Genomic DNA, 20191 nt, shown 5'->3' with positions numbered 1-20191 from the left:
GAAACACTAGGTTTCTTCTTTAATTGCAAATACAGATTCTGTAGGTCTGTAGTGGGGCGTGAGATTCAACATTTCTAACAAGCACCCAATAGATGCGGTTGCTGGTGGTCTGCAGGCCACATTTTAAATAGCAAGTTGTTGCTGGGAACTGGAATTTACATAGATGAAGGTATCAAAGACACTTGCTGGACTAGAGAAAAGTTGCAGACCTGTGGGAAACATTTTTCATAATCTGTTAACAGGCCAGAAGTTCCTCTTTTGGCTTTTATACTGAATTAATTTGTCAATATGTATCCTATGGTGTTAGAAGAACACTTTGACAATACGTATTTATAAAATAATTGAGTTAAATATTAATTTTTCCAAATTGACTAATATGGTCTTATCAAAATTACTAAATGATAACTCTGAGGCATTGTGAATAAAGTACTGTGTTTGTTTACTAAGCCTGCCATAACAAAATACCACTGACTGGGTGGCTTATCCAACAGGAATTTATTTTCTCACAGTTCTGCAGGTTAGAAGTTTAAGATCAAGGTGTCGGTAGGTTTGGTTTCTCTGGGGCCTCTCTCTTTGGCTTGCAGATTGCTGCCTTCACGTGGGCCTTACTCTGAGTGTACGTATCCCTGGTGTCTCTTCCTCTTTTTGTAAGAATACTAGACATATTGGATGAGGCCCCACCCTTAAAATCTCATTTAACCTAAGTTACCTCTTTGAAGGCCTTATCTTCAAATATAGTCATATTAGGTGTTAGGGCATGAACACAGGAATTTTGGAAGGAAACACTTTAGTCCAAAACAAGTATATGTTAATGAATTTGAATCCAGAACAGATTTTATTTTTAAATATTTTATTTGCTTTGAAGGGTCTTAAATACAAGAAACTCAAGTTTACACTGTATTATGGGCTGAATTGTGTTCCCCAAAATTCACATGTTGAAGCTCTAATCCCCAGCACCTCAGAATGAGACTGTGGTTGGAGTGCTAAATTAAATAAGCATGAGGCCATTCACCTAGGGTTGTCTGTGTATTTTGAGTTCCTATACAACAAACTGCAACCTAACTAGTATGTAAATAAACTGAACACTAATTTGGAAGTATAACACATAGCTAAGTTTCAGCCAATTACAGGCAGCCAGCTCATCACTACATATCCATATAAGGTATATGCCTTGCTATAGCCAATCAGGTGAGTTGTCACTTTGAGTCTGTGTTCAGCCTATAAAAAGCTCCATGTTCACGCTGCTGGGCAAACCTTTCTGAACATCTGGTTTCAAGTGCTGCCTGATTCATGAATCATTATCTGTTCAAATAAACTCTGCTAAATTTAATTTGTCTAGTTTTTCTTCGAACAGGAGATAAGGCCTTTAAAAAGGTAACTAAGTTAAAATAAGGCCATGAGTATGGTTCCTAATCCAATTTGATGAGTGTCCTTATAAGAAGAGACACCAGACAAGTGTGAAAAGGCAGCAAGAGGGCAGCCCTCTGTAAGCCAAGGAGAAAGGCTACAGAGGAAACCAACCCTGCTGGCATCTTGATCTTGGAACTCCAGCCTCCACAACTGTGAGAAAATATTTTCTGCTGTTTAAGCCACCCAGTTTGTGGTGTTTTGTCTCAGCCTCCGTAAAAAACTAATACACACTGATTACATCTACAGGAAATAAAAGTCAATGCAGAATATTTTAATAACACATAGCTTTTATCTTCTTTCATACTCAGTGAACCACACTGTATGCATCTCTTTCACATCTCATGAAAAAAACATTCCCAAATACACGTCCAAACACTGTTGAATACACTTAACATAAGTTATTAATATTATATCCCAAACAAGCTGAAGAAAAGATCACTTATAATGCAATTCCAAAGGTTGTTTTCACTTCTAAAACTCCTAGAGTTTCGAACTGTCATTAACTCAGAACTAAACAGTTCAGGGTGGCAAAAAATTTTAAATATTTGTTAAAGTAGGAATATAATTGCAATTAATTAAAGATTGCCTCTAACATTAAAAAAATAAGCCTTACCTTTGTTTTGGGTTCTAGAATTTTTACTCCATAAATTGATATTTGCAACTCCACTTTAGGAATTTTCTGGCCTTCAGATTTCTTGATATGTCTTGCAAACTACGAATGAAAAATTATTCACAAACCTACAATTCTATTTCTATAAAGAATGAACAAAAATAAATATACATTTGGAGTTCATATTCAATTTCAGACTTTAATTAAGTGAATTTTTGCCAAGTATAAAGCATTTTATAAAGATAGTCCCAACATATTTAAAAATCATAGCAATCAGCCATTATAATTCACATTGATTTTCAGCAAGTTTTTTAAATTAAGATTTTTAATGCACTTCTTTCATGGTATTTACAAAAACATATTCATACCAGACAGTTGAGAAAACTCAAAATACTTTGTGGGAAGATATGTAGAGATCAGTTTGTTTTTTTGTGAATCTTTTGTTGTTATTATCTTCAGAGAATTTGCAGTTCATCAGCTGTTGAATATGCCCTCTTTGCCATTTTTAGATATTTACCTAGTTTGGAACACTATTCTATCCAACCACATCAATAAATAAAAAGAAGCAGATTACCATGTCCAAACTGAAGCTAAGAATTGAAGTAATTATCCCAGCTGAAAGACTCAGGTATAGAACTAGACTCAGTCTAGAACTACAAATATAGTGAGTATCTTGAAAGCACAGTTTTTTTTTTCAATACTTTCATAGTAGTATTTATTACACTTTCTCATTGAGTTAGTAGGTGTATGTAAATGCTTGTTCGATTCTGTTATAAAATCAAAAAGAAAACCAGAATACTCATGTGCTTAGCAGATGGAGTCTCTGCCTCTCTCCTAGCATTGCTTAATTTAGTGGGGGAAAATTTCAGGAGCCCAGCTAAACTTGAGTATTAAACAATTAATATTCTTTTTAAAAACTTTAATTTTAAAATATAGGCACAAACACAACATATATATAGTATTTAGTATACACGTTAGCCCATGCAATATTTGGAACATATTTGTACTAAAAAATATTTGTCTGAAATTCAAAGTTTACTGGGCATCTTGATTTTAATTGGCAATTTTACTCTCTCCCTACATTCCTTCTCTCCTCTGCAATCACCCCAGCATCGAACTTTTTCTTTTTAAGAAATGGAAAGAAAACTATTAGAAGAAAGAATTTCTTGCCCCTCTTCTAGGGCTTCAAAAAGTTATTTTCTAGAGTACCTTTTTCTCTCTAAGGATATAGATCATCCCAACCTGACTCAAAATTGATGAAATGTAATGCAAGACAGCGTTCTAGTCCTCTTGTATGTCACAGTTACTTGCACTGTGTATTTCACTGTAATTTAGGGCAGATGTGAATACACATGGTATAGCTCCATCCTGGAGCACAGTGTGATTAAAAGTCTTTCTCTCTTTTCATGGCTTTGCACAGCCACACATAATAATATAATTAATGCATATGTGAATGCCTTTAAGTGTCTGCCTTCCTATCCCAGGGGGTACCATTTGTTTTATTCCATTTTGGGTGGTATAATTTTTCAGCTTGCTGTCTGTCTTGCTCTATGAACTTAGGTTGCTATTTTTTGTATCCAGCAGTCTTACTGCTGCACGATACAACTAATTCGTGCCAGATAATTTTCTTTTTTGTCTTTAATAAATTTATTTTGCTTGAGCATAGATTTTTAAAAATTATCCCAGCTCTCTCCCAAATAATATGAATTAATTTTGTTTATTTTCCCTTCATAATCTCCTTATATCAGCATAATTAAGCAATTTGAAGGTTTTCATACAGGCAGGCTTACAAAATAAGTCAGCTGCTCTCCCCCTATGTGAATGCGTCTGGATAAAGCAACTCTCATTATCGGCTGCAGAAGCATTCTCAGCTGGTTTCCTAGGTGCTGCTGTTTTCCAGGAACAGACTGAGCATGACTTCTGAAGCCCCTTCCACATCCAGACTCAAGCATTCCTGTGACCTCTGACAAGAACTGTGCAACCTTTTAAATTTTTTCCCCCTGAAACATCTACAACAAAACAACCACTATTATTAAACTTATCTATTGAGAAGGGAAGAAAGAATGGAAGAATTAAAGAAAGGAAGGAAGTAGGGGCTGAGGTAGAAAAACAAAGTGGAGAGGTAAGAAGGGAGTGGGGAGGAAGAAAGGAAGAGAGGGAAGAAGGACAGAATGAGATAAAGAAAAATAAAAATAAGCACAACATCTCTAATCTAGGTTTTCTGAAACTTTTCTCTCTTCTTCATAACAGGATGAATTAATTGTGCTCAAAACAGCTTCAGGTTCATGCAATCTAAAGTTCTTATTTCAAAGATAAGAACAGTAAGTCCCAGATAAGCTATGTACCATGGTCATAAAGTGGGTTTTTAGGAATTAGGCCTAGTAATTAGTTTTGCAGATATTCACCAAATAATTTTTTCTTTTATACAATATGTTTTCTGCATTTAGAAAAGAAAATTCCCAGTTCTACCTTCATGCACATCAAGGTTTACACTGGTTATTGGCCTTGATTTTTGAACATATGTTACACAACTCTCATGCCTAAGGTTATATTCATTCAATCTATATTTTATTCAGTTTAATATTCTCCTTCCTGCCTTTCTTTTTTTTCCTAAAACTTAAGCTAACTGTATTCTATAGTTTGCATACTCCCCTCTAAGTCCCTTTTCCTACTTACAGACCTCTTGCCTTCCTAATATTTCTAATTAATCTTAGGAAGATATGTTGATCAATCTACATAACATTATATTCTATTTTCTCCCTATTTACTACTTTAATGTTAATGCTTGAAGAGTCTTTTTTTGTAAATTTCTTTCAATTTTTGCTTCAGTGGATTTATTTCTTGGTAGATCTAGATGGATACAGTGATCTGCCATTAAACCCTGAATATAATAATCCAATAAAAAGTATTCAAAGGAAGTGATGCATAAGCATTTTGGAGAATGACTGGATGCAACAAACAAATATAACCAAGCCTTTGTCATCATAAAATGATGGGGAAGGATGGAGTAGTACTTGAAATAAAGTATTTGGTTAAATATATACTACTGATAAATAGAACTGTTAAAGAAAATTTAAAGGGAGCACAACTGAGTTTCAATCTTATCATTATATAATTTCTATCCATTTCTCAGAGGACTTTTTAAAAAGTGAAATTAAGTAAACTACTAATGGAATATAGAGTGTTAGGCAATAAAATTAATTTACTACTTTGGGCCTATTATTTGAAGCTACTATTCTTCTCTGGGGTTCTCATGTTTATATTTTTAATTTAAAGTATTTCTAATAATCCTGCGGGAAATGAGTGATGTTTATATATAATTAAATTAAGCTCTAAATGTCTTATTAATTAGGTAACTGATTGTGAAGACAAAATAGTGTTATACAACACAGAAAGAGTGAGTTCAAATGGAAAATCTACTAGGCTGAGACTTCACAAGGCTTGACAGCAATTCCCAACGGCTACATTTTCTTGCAGTAATTTCGTGTAACTTTAATTTAGTTGTACTGCAGTGAGGGGATCTTCACTCTAAAACTGGGTTCCAGGAATGCTGCCCACTGGGTATCTCCCAGGGAAATTGATAAGCTTTTAATCTACATATCAATACTTACTTACATGTAAACATCACAAATTGTGTATGAAATACATTCAGCCCCCAACATCTGTACTAGTTGTATTAATAAAATATATATAAATCACTATTAAAAATAAAATTCGTTCCAATAACAATGCTATTCAATACATAGAAGTTGAAAGCGTTTAAAATTACTACATTTTAGAAAATTTGTTTTATTTGTTGTTGTTTTTGTTTTTTTGTTTTTTGAGATGAAGTTTCCCTCTTGTTGCCCAGGCTGGAGTGCAATGGCACGATCGCAGCTCACTGCAACCCCTGCTTCCCAGGTTCAAGTGATTCTCCTGCCTCAGCCTCCCAAGTAGCTGGGATTACAGGTGCGTGCCACCAAGCCCAGCTAAAACATGATTAAGAAATAGAAACTGCTGAACATGATTAGGAAATAAAGAACATGTTTTGGTAAATATAGTATCTGAACCTTAAAAGGTTAATACTTATAAAAATAATTATATTTATAAAGGAAAAATTTATAAACTGTAAATTCTCTAAAAAATGACAGAAAGAGTGTAAAAATGTCAGTTTTAAATTTTTTTGAAAACTAAGCAGGCATCATTAAACACAGAAGCATGAAAAATTAATTATTGAGAATTCTTTAATTTTTCCATCAGCTTTTATTCTTAAATTTTAAATTCTTTTTTAATATCAGAAGCCATTACATTAATATTGCTGAAAAAGGAGTAAATATAAATAAAATGTTACCTTACATGGCACATAAAATCACATACTGAATTATATAGATTTTTAAAAAAGTAGTCAGAATTCATATGTTAAAGAAAAATAAGCAGGAAATTAAAATGGAGATGTGTAAGTATGATAAAAGAGCAAAGTTTCTTTTTTCTCTTTTTTTTTAGTAGAGCCACACCACCACCTACTGGCCATTGCGAGCCAGTAGCGCCAGGCTTGACATTTAAAAAATATTCTTAGTATACTTTGAATTGTAGCTTCTGACCCTTGACACACAAAAAAAGCAAAAAATATATATATATATATATAAAAATAGATAAAAAGCATTGTTTTATTCATTATCATTAGTGTATGAATCATTACCCTTAGATATACTTTCCTGATATACAAAATGTTTGCAATCAGCACAGTAAAATTACTTATTAAATACACTCCCTTTTGGAAGACATTTGAGAAAAAACAGCTACTATAAAATAAGTGTGCATTTTTAAACTACACTACCTAATTTTTTACCTTATTGTAGGTCACATTTTTTTATTAACAGAGTACATTTCTAAACATGAAACTCCATAGAAATACATATAAAATCCTGCAAAATATATGTAAACTCGTCATTGTTTAGAAAGCATTTGATTTCAAATATATCTTTACATTTGATCTATTCATTATTCAATTGAATTTTTTTTGGTTTTTGATTTGGGTTGACTGAATAAACAACCTCCTAGGCATAAAGAAATACTATGTGTAAATAACATTGTTCTTTCATAAAACATTCTGATTGTAGTGAAGTTGGATTCATGCCCAGAATCCTCAACATTTTGAAAGCATTTAAATAGAATCCTATTCTAATGTGTCCATAAACTGTGAGCCCTTTTAAATCCTCTTTTGGAATGATTAAAACTAGTGGCCAATAAAAGGCAAATCTGAATTATTACCTAATGAATGGTGGAAATAAATAGTTGGCTAATCCACTTTTTTCCCAAATGGGAGTGATATTATCTTCGGAGATTTTAGCATATTTACTTAAAACGATTAGTAAAATATTCTCATATAAAATAAGACGGATAAAATATTATTGACCTTTATTTCTTTACCCAGAATAGAAGCCATGCCAATTCAATTATTTCTCAATTTAAACACAGAGTGGATTCCACCAGATATGATATTCTCAAAGCAAAGTAATATCATTTAATGTCTCTGACTTTGCCTGGCACACTCAGAGGTCTAACCCTCCTTTAGAATAACCGGATGGTCCCTAAACCAAATAAAGTTAGAGAAGGGTTGTTTCTCCAAAAATATGAGAGCAACTATAGAGAATAACATTAACTGTGTAAAAAAAAAAGTAGTGATAATGTGTATTTTCTTATATGATAAAGCTGAGAATTCTGTTGAAGGAGTTTTGTAAATTTCAAAAGCTCAGTGACAACAATGTCCTTCGAGATTCGGAACAATTAGAAAAACATGGTGTGTAGCATCTTATGTAAGATTTTCTCAGGAAACTTGTTGACTAGGATATGTGGGGTTGCTTATTAAATGTCCTTCTCTCCTCTCTTAGTCTCACCAGTTTCCCCATGGCTACTTATGGACATTGCCAGATCCTGTTGGACCTGTAGATTAGGAAATCTTTAACATACAGTGTCACTGCAAAATTCTGGCTGGAATCAACTCTGACTCCACATTTTTAACTGGTGGATATTATATCTTAGCTTTTAAAGACAGTTGTTATGCCATTACTAGCTTTTGATTTGGGACATAGGTTCACATTATCCAAGCAAAGTAAAGGCAAGCTACAAAACAAATATTCAAGACACACTGCCATAAAATATTATTTTTAATATGACACATTATACCTTAGAAAAATGTGAACAGTATGCCATGTTTTAAACACAATTAATTTTGTGTACCTGTTTGTTATTAAAAATGTTTCCTTGATATGATTACATTTGTTCAATAGTTCATTTTTAATAGGGTGAAGCTATACCTGCAGCAAAGCTGTTCATGCTTTGATCTCCATCAATCTGCTGAAAACATGACAGAGTCAATACACTTGTAATTTATTTGAAGGCCTTTCCCTACCTTTAGTTTCCTTACAGCATCTCTCACAACTTCTGTTCCTTTTGGCTGTTCCACTTCTGTACTGCCAAGAAACTGAAAATGGTCATTTGTGAGACACAGGCTTTTACCACATCATATATCATTGCATCATGTTGAAATATAAGATTGCATAATAGAATGGTTTAATAGTAATGCAAACTCATATTTAAATAGAATTATTATTTTATATTATTTTTATATTATATGAAAATGTAAATAAACTTTATCATTTATACTTCCTGTTAATCAAAGATTATTTTTAAAAACATACTTGTTTTCTAAATATTTTACTTGCAGATTTTTACTGGAAAGAAAACTAAAGTTATTTTATTAGGCCCAAGGGAATAATGTTGATCTCAACAGTTAAAATTTAGTAAACTTATTAGTAATTAAAAATTATTTTTCATTCAAAGCATGTAATTGTATTTTGTTACTATATTTAACATCAAAAGTAAATTTCAAAGTTTACAATTTCTTTTTTTCTCACGTCTCTCCCCACTTGCCTCCGCCTGCTGATGCCAAAGATTTTGCCATTAGCTTTTTTTCAAGTAAACATTTTTCTTTGTTTTCCACTTATGAGACTCATCTAACATGTAGAATTTAAAATACAAGCTTCTTTTAATAGCCAATATATACAACTAAGTAAAGCTATAGTTAGACTAAAGAAATAAAACATACATGATCTACAATTGTACTGTTTTTTTGTTTTGTTTAAGTTTGGTTTTGTTTTTGAGACGGAGTCTCACTCTTTCGCCCAGGCCAGAGTGCAGTGGCGCTATCTCGGCTCACTGCAAGCTCTGCCTCCCAGGTTCATGCCATTCTCCTGCCTCAGCCTCCCGAGTAGCTGGGACTACAGGCACCTGCCACTGTGCCCGGCTAATTTTTTGTATTTTTAGTAGAGATGGGGTTTCACCATGTTAGCCAGGATGGTCTCGATCTCCTGACCTCGTGATCCGCCTGCTTCCGCCTCCCAAAGTACTGGGATTACAGGCATGAGCCACCACACCCGGCCAATTTTACCGTTTTAAATAAACCTGAAGGTAGTCAGTAAGTCATATGGTTTGGCTGTGTCCTCACCCAAATCTCATCTTGAATTGTAGCTCCTGTAATTCCCATATGTTATGGGAGGAAACTGGTGGGAGGTAATTGAGTCACAAGAGTGAGTCTTTCCCGTGCTGGTCTCATGATAGTAAGTCTCATGAGATCTGATGGTTTTATGAAGGGGTATTCCCTTACACAAGCTCTCTTGCCTGCTGCCATGTAAGACATGACTTTGCTCTTCCTTCATCTTCTGCCATGATTTTAAGTTTGCTGAGGTCTCCCCAGCCCCGTGGAACTGTGAGTCAATTAAACCTCTTTCCTTTATAAATTACCCAGTCTCGGGTATGTCTTTATTAGCAGTATGAGAACAGACTAATACAGTAAGTGTGTTTAAGTAAAACCTGACCAATCCATAAAGTGAAAAAAGTTTCATAATAATTATCACACTGCAATAAAATCTCTACCTTGGAAAGATATAATACCTCCTAAACAGAAGTCTAGTATCACTAAATGTTCAATACCAATTAGAATTGAAATATACAGGTTTTATTCTAGAAAAAATTCTATATATAGGGCAAACAAACATTAAATTCATGATATATATGTAATTTTCCAAAGATTTTTTTTTTGCTCTTGTGACATACCACCAATTATAAGACCAAAGAGATTCACGAATTAATCACTTCTCCTATGTATAGACATAGGAGAATACGTGTTTGTAAACTCTACATCAAAGATTCCATAAGTGGAATCTTTTTCATGTATTAACTTACAGAATAGAAGGGAAAATACAGTAAAGTCATGCTACCTCTTATTCCTTCCTTCATTCTTGAAAAAAAATAATCACTAAGGAAATTAGAGTTTTGATTTTCAAAATGGGCTCGTTGCACAACTGGCATGAAAATTACCTAGAGAGTTGGTTAAAATGTAAAAATACATGTTCCTTGGTCAAATAAATCGGAATCTTTAGAGGTAGGGCAAGCGAATTATATTTCTAGAAGCATTGCAAGTGACTCCTTGTACCAAAGTCTAAAGAACAGAGTTAGAAACAGTTAACAGGCCATGAGGATAGTGGAAGGTAGGTACAAAGATGAGTTGAAAATACAGGCAACAACTGGTGTTCCCTTTCTGATGAACAAATGGAGGATAGACAGTAAAGCTCAGTTGCACTGAGGCAAAGAGAAGTTTCACTTTTCAGATTCTGTAAGGGACAACAGTTACTTTTTTTTTTTTTTTTTTTAGATGGAGTCTCACTCCGTTTCCAGGCTGGAGTGCAGTGGTGCAACCTCGGCTCACTGCAACTTTTGACCCCTTGGTTCAAGCGATTCTTCTGCCTCAGCCTCAGCTGGGATTACAGGAATGCGCCACCACGCCCATGTAATTTTTGTATTTTTAGTAAAGACAGAGTTTCACCATGTTGGCCACGGTGGTCTTGATCTCCTGACCTCGTGATCCACCCACCTCAGCCCCGCAAAGTGCTGGGATTACAGGTGTGGGCCACCACGCCCAGCCAATAGTTCCTTTTTTAATATGCTTGAAATATACCAAATTGTTAAGAGGCCCTAGATAAGATATCAACAGGCTTTCAGTTTGCCTCACTGTGACCTCCAGTTGTTGGCTGACCAGGCATACATAAAAGACCAAAGTGAATGAGAAATTTTAAGCAGAAAAAGAAATGAAATCCTGCTATCAAGATTGGAAGACAGCCAAATCTATTCCTGACACCAATGGAGCTGTCACATTTCTCCAGTTTGGGATGAGTGTTTTCAAACTTGATTGAATGACAGAATCATAGGGGGCGTTTTAGCCAGGTGCAGTGGTTACGATATGGTGCTTTAATAAGCAACCTGTAGTTTCAGCTACTCAGGAGTTTGAGGCAAGAGATCTGCCTGAGCTCAGGAGTTTGAGGGCAGCCTGAGCAACACAGTGAGGCCCTGTCTCAATTTAAAAAAAAAGAGAAAGAATCATATTGGAAGCTATAATCTTATTACTAATGCCTGCAAGTCTGATTTGACTAGCCTGGGTCAGAGTCAGGCCATCTATATATTTTAAAGCTCCCTAAGCGATATTAATATGCCACCAGGTTTGAAAAGCACTGTTTCAGATCATCCACAAAGGAAGAAGAGTTCAAGTAACTGAAGAGGATTTAACATAATAGAAACTATTTAGTTCTGAATAGATCCCTGGGGTAAACAGGTCTCAACTTCTCTGAATTTATCATATCACTGCGATTAGTGGATGGTCTAGGATTAGCAGGAGCAGAGAAGCAAAGGTGGATCCTTTATGGGGAAGTAATTATTGAACTAGAAGAAGGAAGGGTCTGGTGTATCAGTAATAGACTATAAGTTTTACTGGCAGTATTTCTGGAGGAATATTCAAACTTCAGCAGGAATGTCATGAGTCAAAAGTATTATATGCAAATAAGGCCATAGGGGAAAAATATGGAAGAACTCCAAGTATATTTGAAATGAATCAACCTCTAGCTGTGCTCCAGGAAACCTTTTAACATGTTTATTTCACATTAGCTTTAATTAAATCCTTTGAGTAATGCAACACTGGGAGAAGCCTTGAGTGATGGTGGGTATTAAATTAAAATATATCTTAATATGGAGCACTCTACTTAACCCAACTTTTTCTTATGTAATGTTAGAAAACCTATACGACAATCATGCTAAAACTAAAAAAAGTTTATGCCTTATACTTCCTGTATTTTTTAATTATAAAAAATCATGATATATAGATTAAATAATTCATATTTATATGCATTTCTTACACGTATCTAAAATACTTATAAAACTCTTAGATATGAGGTAGCATGTTAGAACAAGCTCTAGATTTAGAATCTGAGAATGTTAGAAAGTCCCCTAATTTCTGCCTTGTCTGACTCTTTTGAAAGATAGAGATAATAAATGCTGTTCTTCTCTCCTGAAAAATCATTCTAAAGAGAAATTGCAGTAAGAGATGAAAAAAAGAAAACCTCTTTAAACTGCAAGTTGTTTATGAGGGATTGCCATTCCCTTATCAAATGATTGTTAGGGGAAGATACTAGGGTTTAGTGGACACAACTGGTGCCTGCTCAGTTCTCCTGGGATCCACTTTATCAACTCAGAGACCCATCTTCCAGTTTCCACATGCTTTGCTGGTAATGACTCACACTCAAGACCTCCAGAGTATTCCTTTTGGGCAATGAAGTCAAAGTCACCTTGCCAGTATTGAGAGCTAGAAGCATATGGGAGTTTTTTAAATCCCTCCCATACCCACACCACCCCATCATCACATTCCTTAGCCAACGACTGACTTGGCTAAGGAAAGTCAGCCAAGTCAAGTTTTGTACCTCCACAAGTTTTGTGGAGGTACAAAAGCCCAGCTTATTTGTTTGGAGGTGAGGTAAACGCTAAGGTATAATGTTATGATGCAGAGCTTACCATGGAATTAGGCTAATGCTGTGGCTCCAGCTGGTGTCTACTCTTCCTTCATTTTTTCTTCTTGTCGGCTCTGCTTTTTCTACTCATTTACTGATTTCTTCTGGGAGCACCCCCTTAATAAATCATATGCACTTAAATCTTTTGCCTTGGGATTTATTTCTGGGAGAAACTGGCCTAAGACACTGGTTAAAGGCTTAAATGCGTACATTCCAGGGACATACAGTCTAGTATATAAACCCATAAATAACTGTCCTAAGTGACATCAAAAGGCTTGTACAAAGTATACAAACTTTGATTTTTATCTTTTCCACTCTGCCTGGTTCCTGGAGGGTGAAACAAATAAAAGGAATCATGCCGTGACCAGGGAATTAATTCACCCTATCCCAACAGAAGAGTTGTTAACTAGCTGAAGAATTAGGCCGGGGACCTCTGGGCTGCAAAATGCTAATAAGCATGGCTGGGAGCAGAAGTGAGGCACCTAACTGACAAAGACACTAAGCAGAAGTCCACATGCAGGATTGAAAGATCCCCTAGACTCTTTTCTCAGCCTGGCTCCCAGGATACTAGCTGCTAATCTTATAAGCCTCCAAGCAGAAGAATTTTTCCCTGAGGAAAACAGACTGAGGAAAACAAGACAACCTATGCTGACAGTTAATGTTTCCATGTGAAATAGATGGGTCACCTGATCAGTCAGCAGATGACAAGCCCTGCTCAAGTCCACAGAACCGCCAGTTGGCTTTTGAGTGAGTCGATCTTAAATATCAAAACACAGCAAGTATGTGAATATATTCGAGAAAAGCCTCTCACATGAAAAGACTGGGGGAAAAAAAACAGCAACAAAAGGAATGGTTAGAAAAGCAGAGGGAGCGCAATAAAAAAAAATGATGGCTAATACTCTACAGTCAATATAGATATATTGCATTCATAATAAAACCAGGATGCTAGAAAAAGTAGCACATAAAGAACAAAAGAGAATTGACAGAAATTTAAAAATATGACTCAGGTAATTAAAAAATCATAAGAATATTAAAAAATAAAGTTAGAAAAAATTATAAGAAGTAATTATTAAATGCTTACAATTTTTCAGGTTGTATTTTAGGAGTTAAGAATACAGCAGAGAGGTAATACATTTGTTAATTAGCTAGATTTAACCATTCCACAATGCATATATACTTCAAAACATACAGAATAAAAACATACAATATTATCTGTTAATTTAAAAAAATTAATGTTTTATTAAATGCACTGAAAAAACAAATTTCCCTGCCCTTATGGAACTTACATCCTAGTGGGTGAGCCAAACAATATTAATAAGAATAAGTGAATTATATACTACTTAGAACTGGTGGAAGTCAGAGTATGTGACTGTGTCTGCTTTCTGTGTCATACCATTTTAAATAGGATGTTCAGAGGAGATGTCACAGATAAGGTGAAATGTAAAACAATCAGAAAGGTAGATATTTGGGGAAATGCAGGCCAAGGAAAGGAAACAGAGAGTGCAAAAGCCAGATATTTAAAATAAGATACGAACTAGAACAATTGAAGAATTGGTCTAGAATAGTGTTTTTCTAAATTTGGTCCCAGGACTTGTAGCATCAACTACCATAACTAGGAAATTGTCATAAATACAAATTCTACTCAATCAGAAACTGGGAGTGAGGCCCAGCAATCAGTTTTAATATCTTCTACAGGTGATTCTGATGCATGCCTAAAGGTGAGAACCTGTTTTAGGAGAGCCAACATTAAACCAAATAGAGTCCTAGAAACAGAGAAGAGGAAAAACTAAAGGATAGAACACTATCAATCACTTTCCCAGAACCAAAGGTATAAATTTTCAGATTAAGGGACTCAATGTTATATTAATGAGTGAAAACAAATATACAAGCACAAATAGGCTTAGCATCAAAGCACTAGAGATTGAAAAAAAATCACAAAAGATTCCAGAGAGAAACAAACAACAAAAAATAAAACAAAAACAAAACCCAGAAATATGAATGACATCAGACTTCTTCACATCAGCAATAATGGAAGCAAGTAACTTCAAATTCTGAGGGAAATGATAATTTTGAACCAAGTTTCCAGGCTATGAGGAAAGAAAAATTCATACTGAGATGTGCAGAGGCTCAAAAAATTGCCTGCCATGTCCCAGTTCTCAGTAAGAAAAGAAGGAACTAAAATAAAACAGAGGGAGTAATGAGCCCAGGAAACAGGGCAGATATGTCAGGAGGGTGTTGATGGCCACTACAAATATGATGAATAAAAGCACAGCAGTACAACACTTTATCCAGAACAGAATAAAATAACAAAAGACAGGAAAGCAAAATGCAGTTGCTTCAGTGAGTGAGGCTTAGGAGAAGGGCTAGAGAAGGTTTTGTTTTTTTCGTTTTTTCATTATAAATTTTGGAGAAATATTTGACTATTTTAAATGGACATAGATTATTTGATAAAATAAAAATGAAATTAAGCCCCCAGAAGATAACCTGTTAATTTTACATATGCTCATTTATTCCTTAAAATATTTTTGAGTATTTACTATCAGTCTAGCATTTACTAAGTGCTGGGTAGCGATCAGGTAAAAATGTCCCTGTATTCATGGATTTTATCCTAATGAGTGTGTGTGTGTGTGTGTGTGTGTGTGTGTGTGTGTGTGTGTGTGTATCTATGTCTATTTTATGTCTAGATCACAGACACACATATTATATTTTGATCACACAGATGGACTGGGCAGAGTGTGGGTAATATTTAAGAAAGAGTCGTCAGTTCTCTCTAAAAAGGTGGCATATTAATAAGATGTAAAGAAGAAATGAAACACACACTCAAGCATATTGAGGTTAACATGACTCTGACGTGCTCACTAGACATACCAGACTCAACAATTGGGTATAGAGTGCTGGAGTCTGAGGAAGAAGAATTCTGAAGAGAACATGTGGATTCGGGAGATCCTGGCACAAAGGTCTCAATGAAAGGCTGAGAGATTGAAAAGAGCGCCAGCATCCTGGGTCCTCAGGTAGCTGCCATATTTCAGAGGGAGATGGAAGAGAATAATGCTGCAAAGGGGAATAAGATGAGTGTTCAAGGAAATGGCAGGGGGAATCATGCAAGTGAGACATTAATACTCCTGAATGCGGTTGCCAGATACAGCAAATAAAATTACAGGATGTCACTGCTAGTGGGAATGTAAAATGGTACAGTCAATCTGAAAAAAGAAAATGGTTTGGCAGTTTCATTTCAAACTAAATGTGGACTTACCATAAGATGCAGCAACTGCACTTTTGAGTATTTACCTCAGAGAAATGAATACTAATGTTCAAGTAAATGTCCTGTACGGATGTTCATTGTAGCTCTCTTTGTAATAGCTCAAAATCAGAAACAATCTAATTGTCCTGCAATGAGTGGATTCTTAAACAATGGTACATCTATACCATGGAATACTACTAAGGTATAAAAATGAATGAATTATTGATAAACAAGACAAGTTAGTGGATCGAAAGGTAATTTTGACAAATATTAAAAGCTAATCCCAAAAGGTTTATTTTTTATTGCTATTTACCTAAAAGAGACATACAGGAATATTTCATTGACAGTCTCTTAAAAATGGGACACTGGTATATTCAACGTTTTTTAAAATTGTGTAAAAATACTCATTTTTATGTTTTGCAACTTTATGTCTTAATTCCTCCATGTGAGAAAACAAAAAAAATTTAGCAATGATGAACAAAGGAGTATAATGTTTCAGACTATTTTGCTTCATACAATTAGATTCAGAGTGTTATTTTTCACTTTGGCAAAGAGCAAAAGAAAAAAGTTATGTGTTGTCTGGCAAGTGATATTTGTTCCTGCATTTTTTTCTTACTTAAAGTGTTCAGGGTTTTATTTATTTATTTATTTATTCTGTATAATAAGTCCTCACGTAATGGCATCAATAGGTTCTTCGAAACTGCAACTTTAAGCTGAAGGACATACAACAAAACCAATTTTACCATAGGCTAACCGATATAAACAACAGTTTAGTTCCTACACCATATTTCTGGTCACAAAAATATCAGCAAACTTCTAAATAAAGACCGAAATACTTCCAATGTTAAACACCAAAATAAATGTGAGCTATACATACATTTAAGAAAGATCAATAAAAACAAGTAAGATAATTGTTTACTCAATTGTTTTAGCTCAGGGTCCCAGGTGGCAGGAGCCTTGCCCGATAGCTCAGGGCAAAGCTGGAAACAGCCCTAGACAAGACGCCACCCAGTGGCAGGGCGCACTCACACACACCCACACTCAGAAGGGGACCATTTAGACAGATCAGTTACCAAACCTGCGCATTTTGGAATATGGGAGGAAACAGGAGTACTCAGAGAAAACCCACGCAGATATGGGGAGAACCTGAAAACCCCACACAGACAGTAGCCCTGTCTGGGAACTGATTTTTTTTTCTCATCAACCTTATAACCAATAACATGGAATAAAACAACATTGAATCAAAGAGTGTTATTCAAGGCCCTGCTGTAAATCCAAATAGACAAAATTTATTATGGTAATTTTTTTTTAAGAAATATCAGGCCATAGAGTTTACATGAGTACAAGTGTGTGTCTTGCACAATTGTGTGCTTGTGCCTAGAAAATGCAACAAGGTTTTTCTGTTTATTTATGAATAAATACATTAATGTTAATATTAATATATGTTCACTAAGAAAAATGAGAACACTCCAGGAAAATGTATCAATGAAAATAAGCATCAACTTTTACCTCACAGCCAAGAAGTGGCTTTCTTAAAAATATTGCATATTATCTTTTCAATTTACATTAAAATAAAAGTGATCGGCCAATGACAATATTAAGCAAACCTAACAAAACCTCATCAATTACTATATAATTTGGCATTATTGTGTAAATATGCAGGTATAAGTGATTGTATCTATATATATTGAACTTTGAGATTAAAACATTGAATATGACTCCCAAGCAAAATGGACAGATAAGAACGATATAAAACACAGATGGGAAATTTAGAATATTAGATTATAAAAGGTAAGATGTAGTCATTGATCTAAAAATGTTTTGTGTATTATTAGTCTATATAATGAAAGTTATAACAGCATGGCATATATTTTGTCAGATTTTACAAACTAGTAAATGTCTTTTTTAAATCTTCTATAAAGATTCTGATAAATACAGAACAAATTTCTGATACTATAGACATAATTTTATATTCAACATAAATACTCCACCCCATGTATCTCTCCACTCAATGTATTTGAATACTTATTGTTTAGGCAGATGTACAAAAGACAGCATTTTACAGGCTGCAGTCTGCTGAAATTAAATCTATAGAAATGTTATCAAACTTGCTATTGTAAAAATAAATTTACCTTGGTGACTCTTAAAATGCTAGTAAGATATGTAGTATTTGGTTAATATTTTCCAAAATTCCTATAATTATTTTTCAAATAGTTAAAATGAAACAAAGACTTCTCTTTTAAGCTAATTTCCACAAGTGATGTCTATATTCATTTCTTCCATTCTTTCACTGTATTCTATTTTACAAAATGTGTGGAAGTTTGAGGATTCTACCCTCGTTATCAAATATTATTCAAAACGGAAGATTTTTTCACTTGAAAGGCTGAATAGTTGTTTTATAACTTGCTTCTTTGCCAGTAGAGAGCAGTGTTGGACATCATATGGACTCATTTATAATATCTGCTTTCCTTCCTCAAATGTTTCAGAATCACTATGAATAATGTAGGACTGTTTTTAAATATCAGAAAAATAACAATTAAATAGCTAAAGAGTTACTAAGTCTAACTGCTATGAAATTTGACAGTATTTAACATACAAAGGACATCATTTATAACAAAAATGTCTGGAATACACATTTTATGTATAGTAAATTCAAAATATGCCAATTTTATGTAGATAATATGTTCTCTACAGAATTACTGTAAAATATTAAGGGAGAATAATTCCTACTTTTTATAATATAAAAGTTTTATATTGCTTCAAGATTAATAAATATTGGTGGCATAACAATGAATATTATCATTATTTTTTAAAAATGGGTATATATCTTTGTAACCAATGTTGCAGAGCCTCAAATATGATGGGACTAATTTTCTTTGAGGCAATTTGACTCCCTATGTGCAAAAAAAAGGAAAAGTATTTAAGCCTGTTAGCTACTCAACTGTACCTAGTAGATAAGCTATATAGGAGTAAGCTAATTTAATTTTATAGCCTTTATTTGGCTGACTTGCTATGGTCCCATTGCCAAGCAATACAGAAAAAGCCATTTTTAAAAAGCACATCATAATAGTCATTTGCTAAAGCAGGGTCAGAATCAACTGGATTTAAACTTATTAATCAAAACTATAATCCTGAAAAAAACTAAAATAGATACACCAACAAAAGGTTATACTTTAAATTTTAAATTAAATACTCTAAAAAGGTTATCCCTTTAAAGGACAAGGAAGTTTTGATAGAAAATTTTTAAAATATGGACTGAGTATTAAAAAGTCCACATTTTATATTTTATTTAATATTTGTTCCTCATTTTATTATAACAATATTTATTACATTGTATTTGTTCATGTTTTACATGGATATAGGGTATATTATTTTTATAGTCTCTTGTTTTAAAATACAATTTCCATGTTTAAGTCCAAACAAGTCTACTTGCTATAAACAAGAAACTGTGTTCATTGCTCAGGAGGCTCCCCCACCGAGTTTGTACCACATGGTCACACTAAGAAGCAGCGAGTTTGTGTCCTGTCTGTGGAGTCCCTCCCACACTCAAACATCCTTCACATCTGAAGAGTGAGACAGGTGGAGTAAATAGGGCATTTATCTGTATTGCTATCAACAGAAGTGTTATAAAAATAAATAAGCATCAACTTGAATAGAAAACCAAAAGCATGGGGTTTGGAGCCAGGCAAGCTTCACAATTCATTTCTCACTAGAGAATCACATGATTATAAAACACATGGGCTGTGGAAATATTCTCATGTAACTTGCATTATTTTACAGATGTGAAAACTGAGGATAGTATTACTTATCTATGCCACATCCATTTAGCTAGTTCAGATTTATGTTATATAATGTTTCTATTGTGAGAGCGGTTTAAAAACAAAGGCAGTCAAAAGAATATTCCATGTACATTACAGTCAGATAAAATGAGTTTCCGAATACTGATTCCACTGTTTCACTCTGCCTTTCATAGCCTCGCTTTCCTCATTCATAAAATAGGGAAAAACTCAGTGTTCTTGTGAGAATTAAATGAGAAAATACAACCAGCGACTAGCACAG

General features: G+C 34.2%; 1 protein-coding gene across 26 annotated transcripts in view; it reads right to left on the bottom strand.

Annotated features, from left to right (window-relative positions):
• The window catches only part of GULP1 (GULP PTB domain containing engulfment adaptor 1), a 307556-nt gene that overhangs the window by 67650 nt on the left and 219715 nt on the right, over positions 1–20191 (bottom strand). For 25 of the 26 annotated variants that reach the window (XM_054679975.2, XM_054679980.2, XM_054679989.2 and 22 more), the window contains 2 exons: positions 8412–8483; positions 2024–2122 (listed from right to left, as the gene is read on the bottom strand). In XM_054679975.2, the coding sequence (XP_054535950.1) occupies positions 2024–2122; positions 8412–8483 (171 nt within the window). The remainder of the gene's footprint in view (positions 1–2023; positions 2123–8411; positions 8484–20191) is intronic. The other variant, XM_054679979.2, reaches the window with a different exon arrangement.

The sequence above is a fragment of the Pan troglodytes genome, chromosome 13 (genome assembly GCF_028858775.2).
Source record: "Pan troglodytes isolate AG18354 chromosome 13, NHGRI_mPanTro3-v2.0_pri, whole genome shotgun sequence".
Taxonomy (NCBI): Eukaryota; Metazoa; Chordata; class Mammalia; order Primates; family Hominidae; genus Pan; species Pan troglodytes.
Note: the sequence above shows the minus strand (reverse complement) of the source record. Positions and strands in the feature narration are given on the sequence as shown.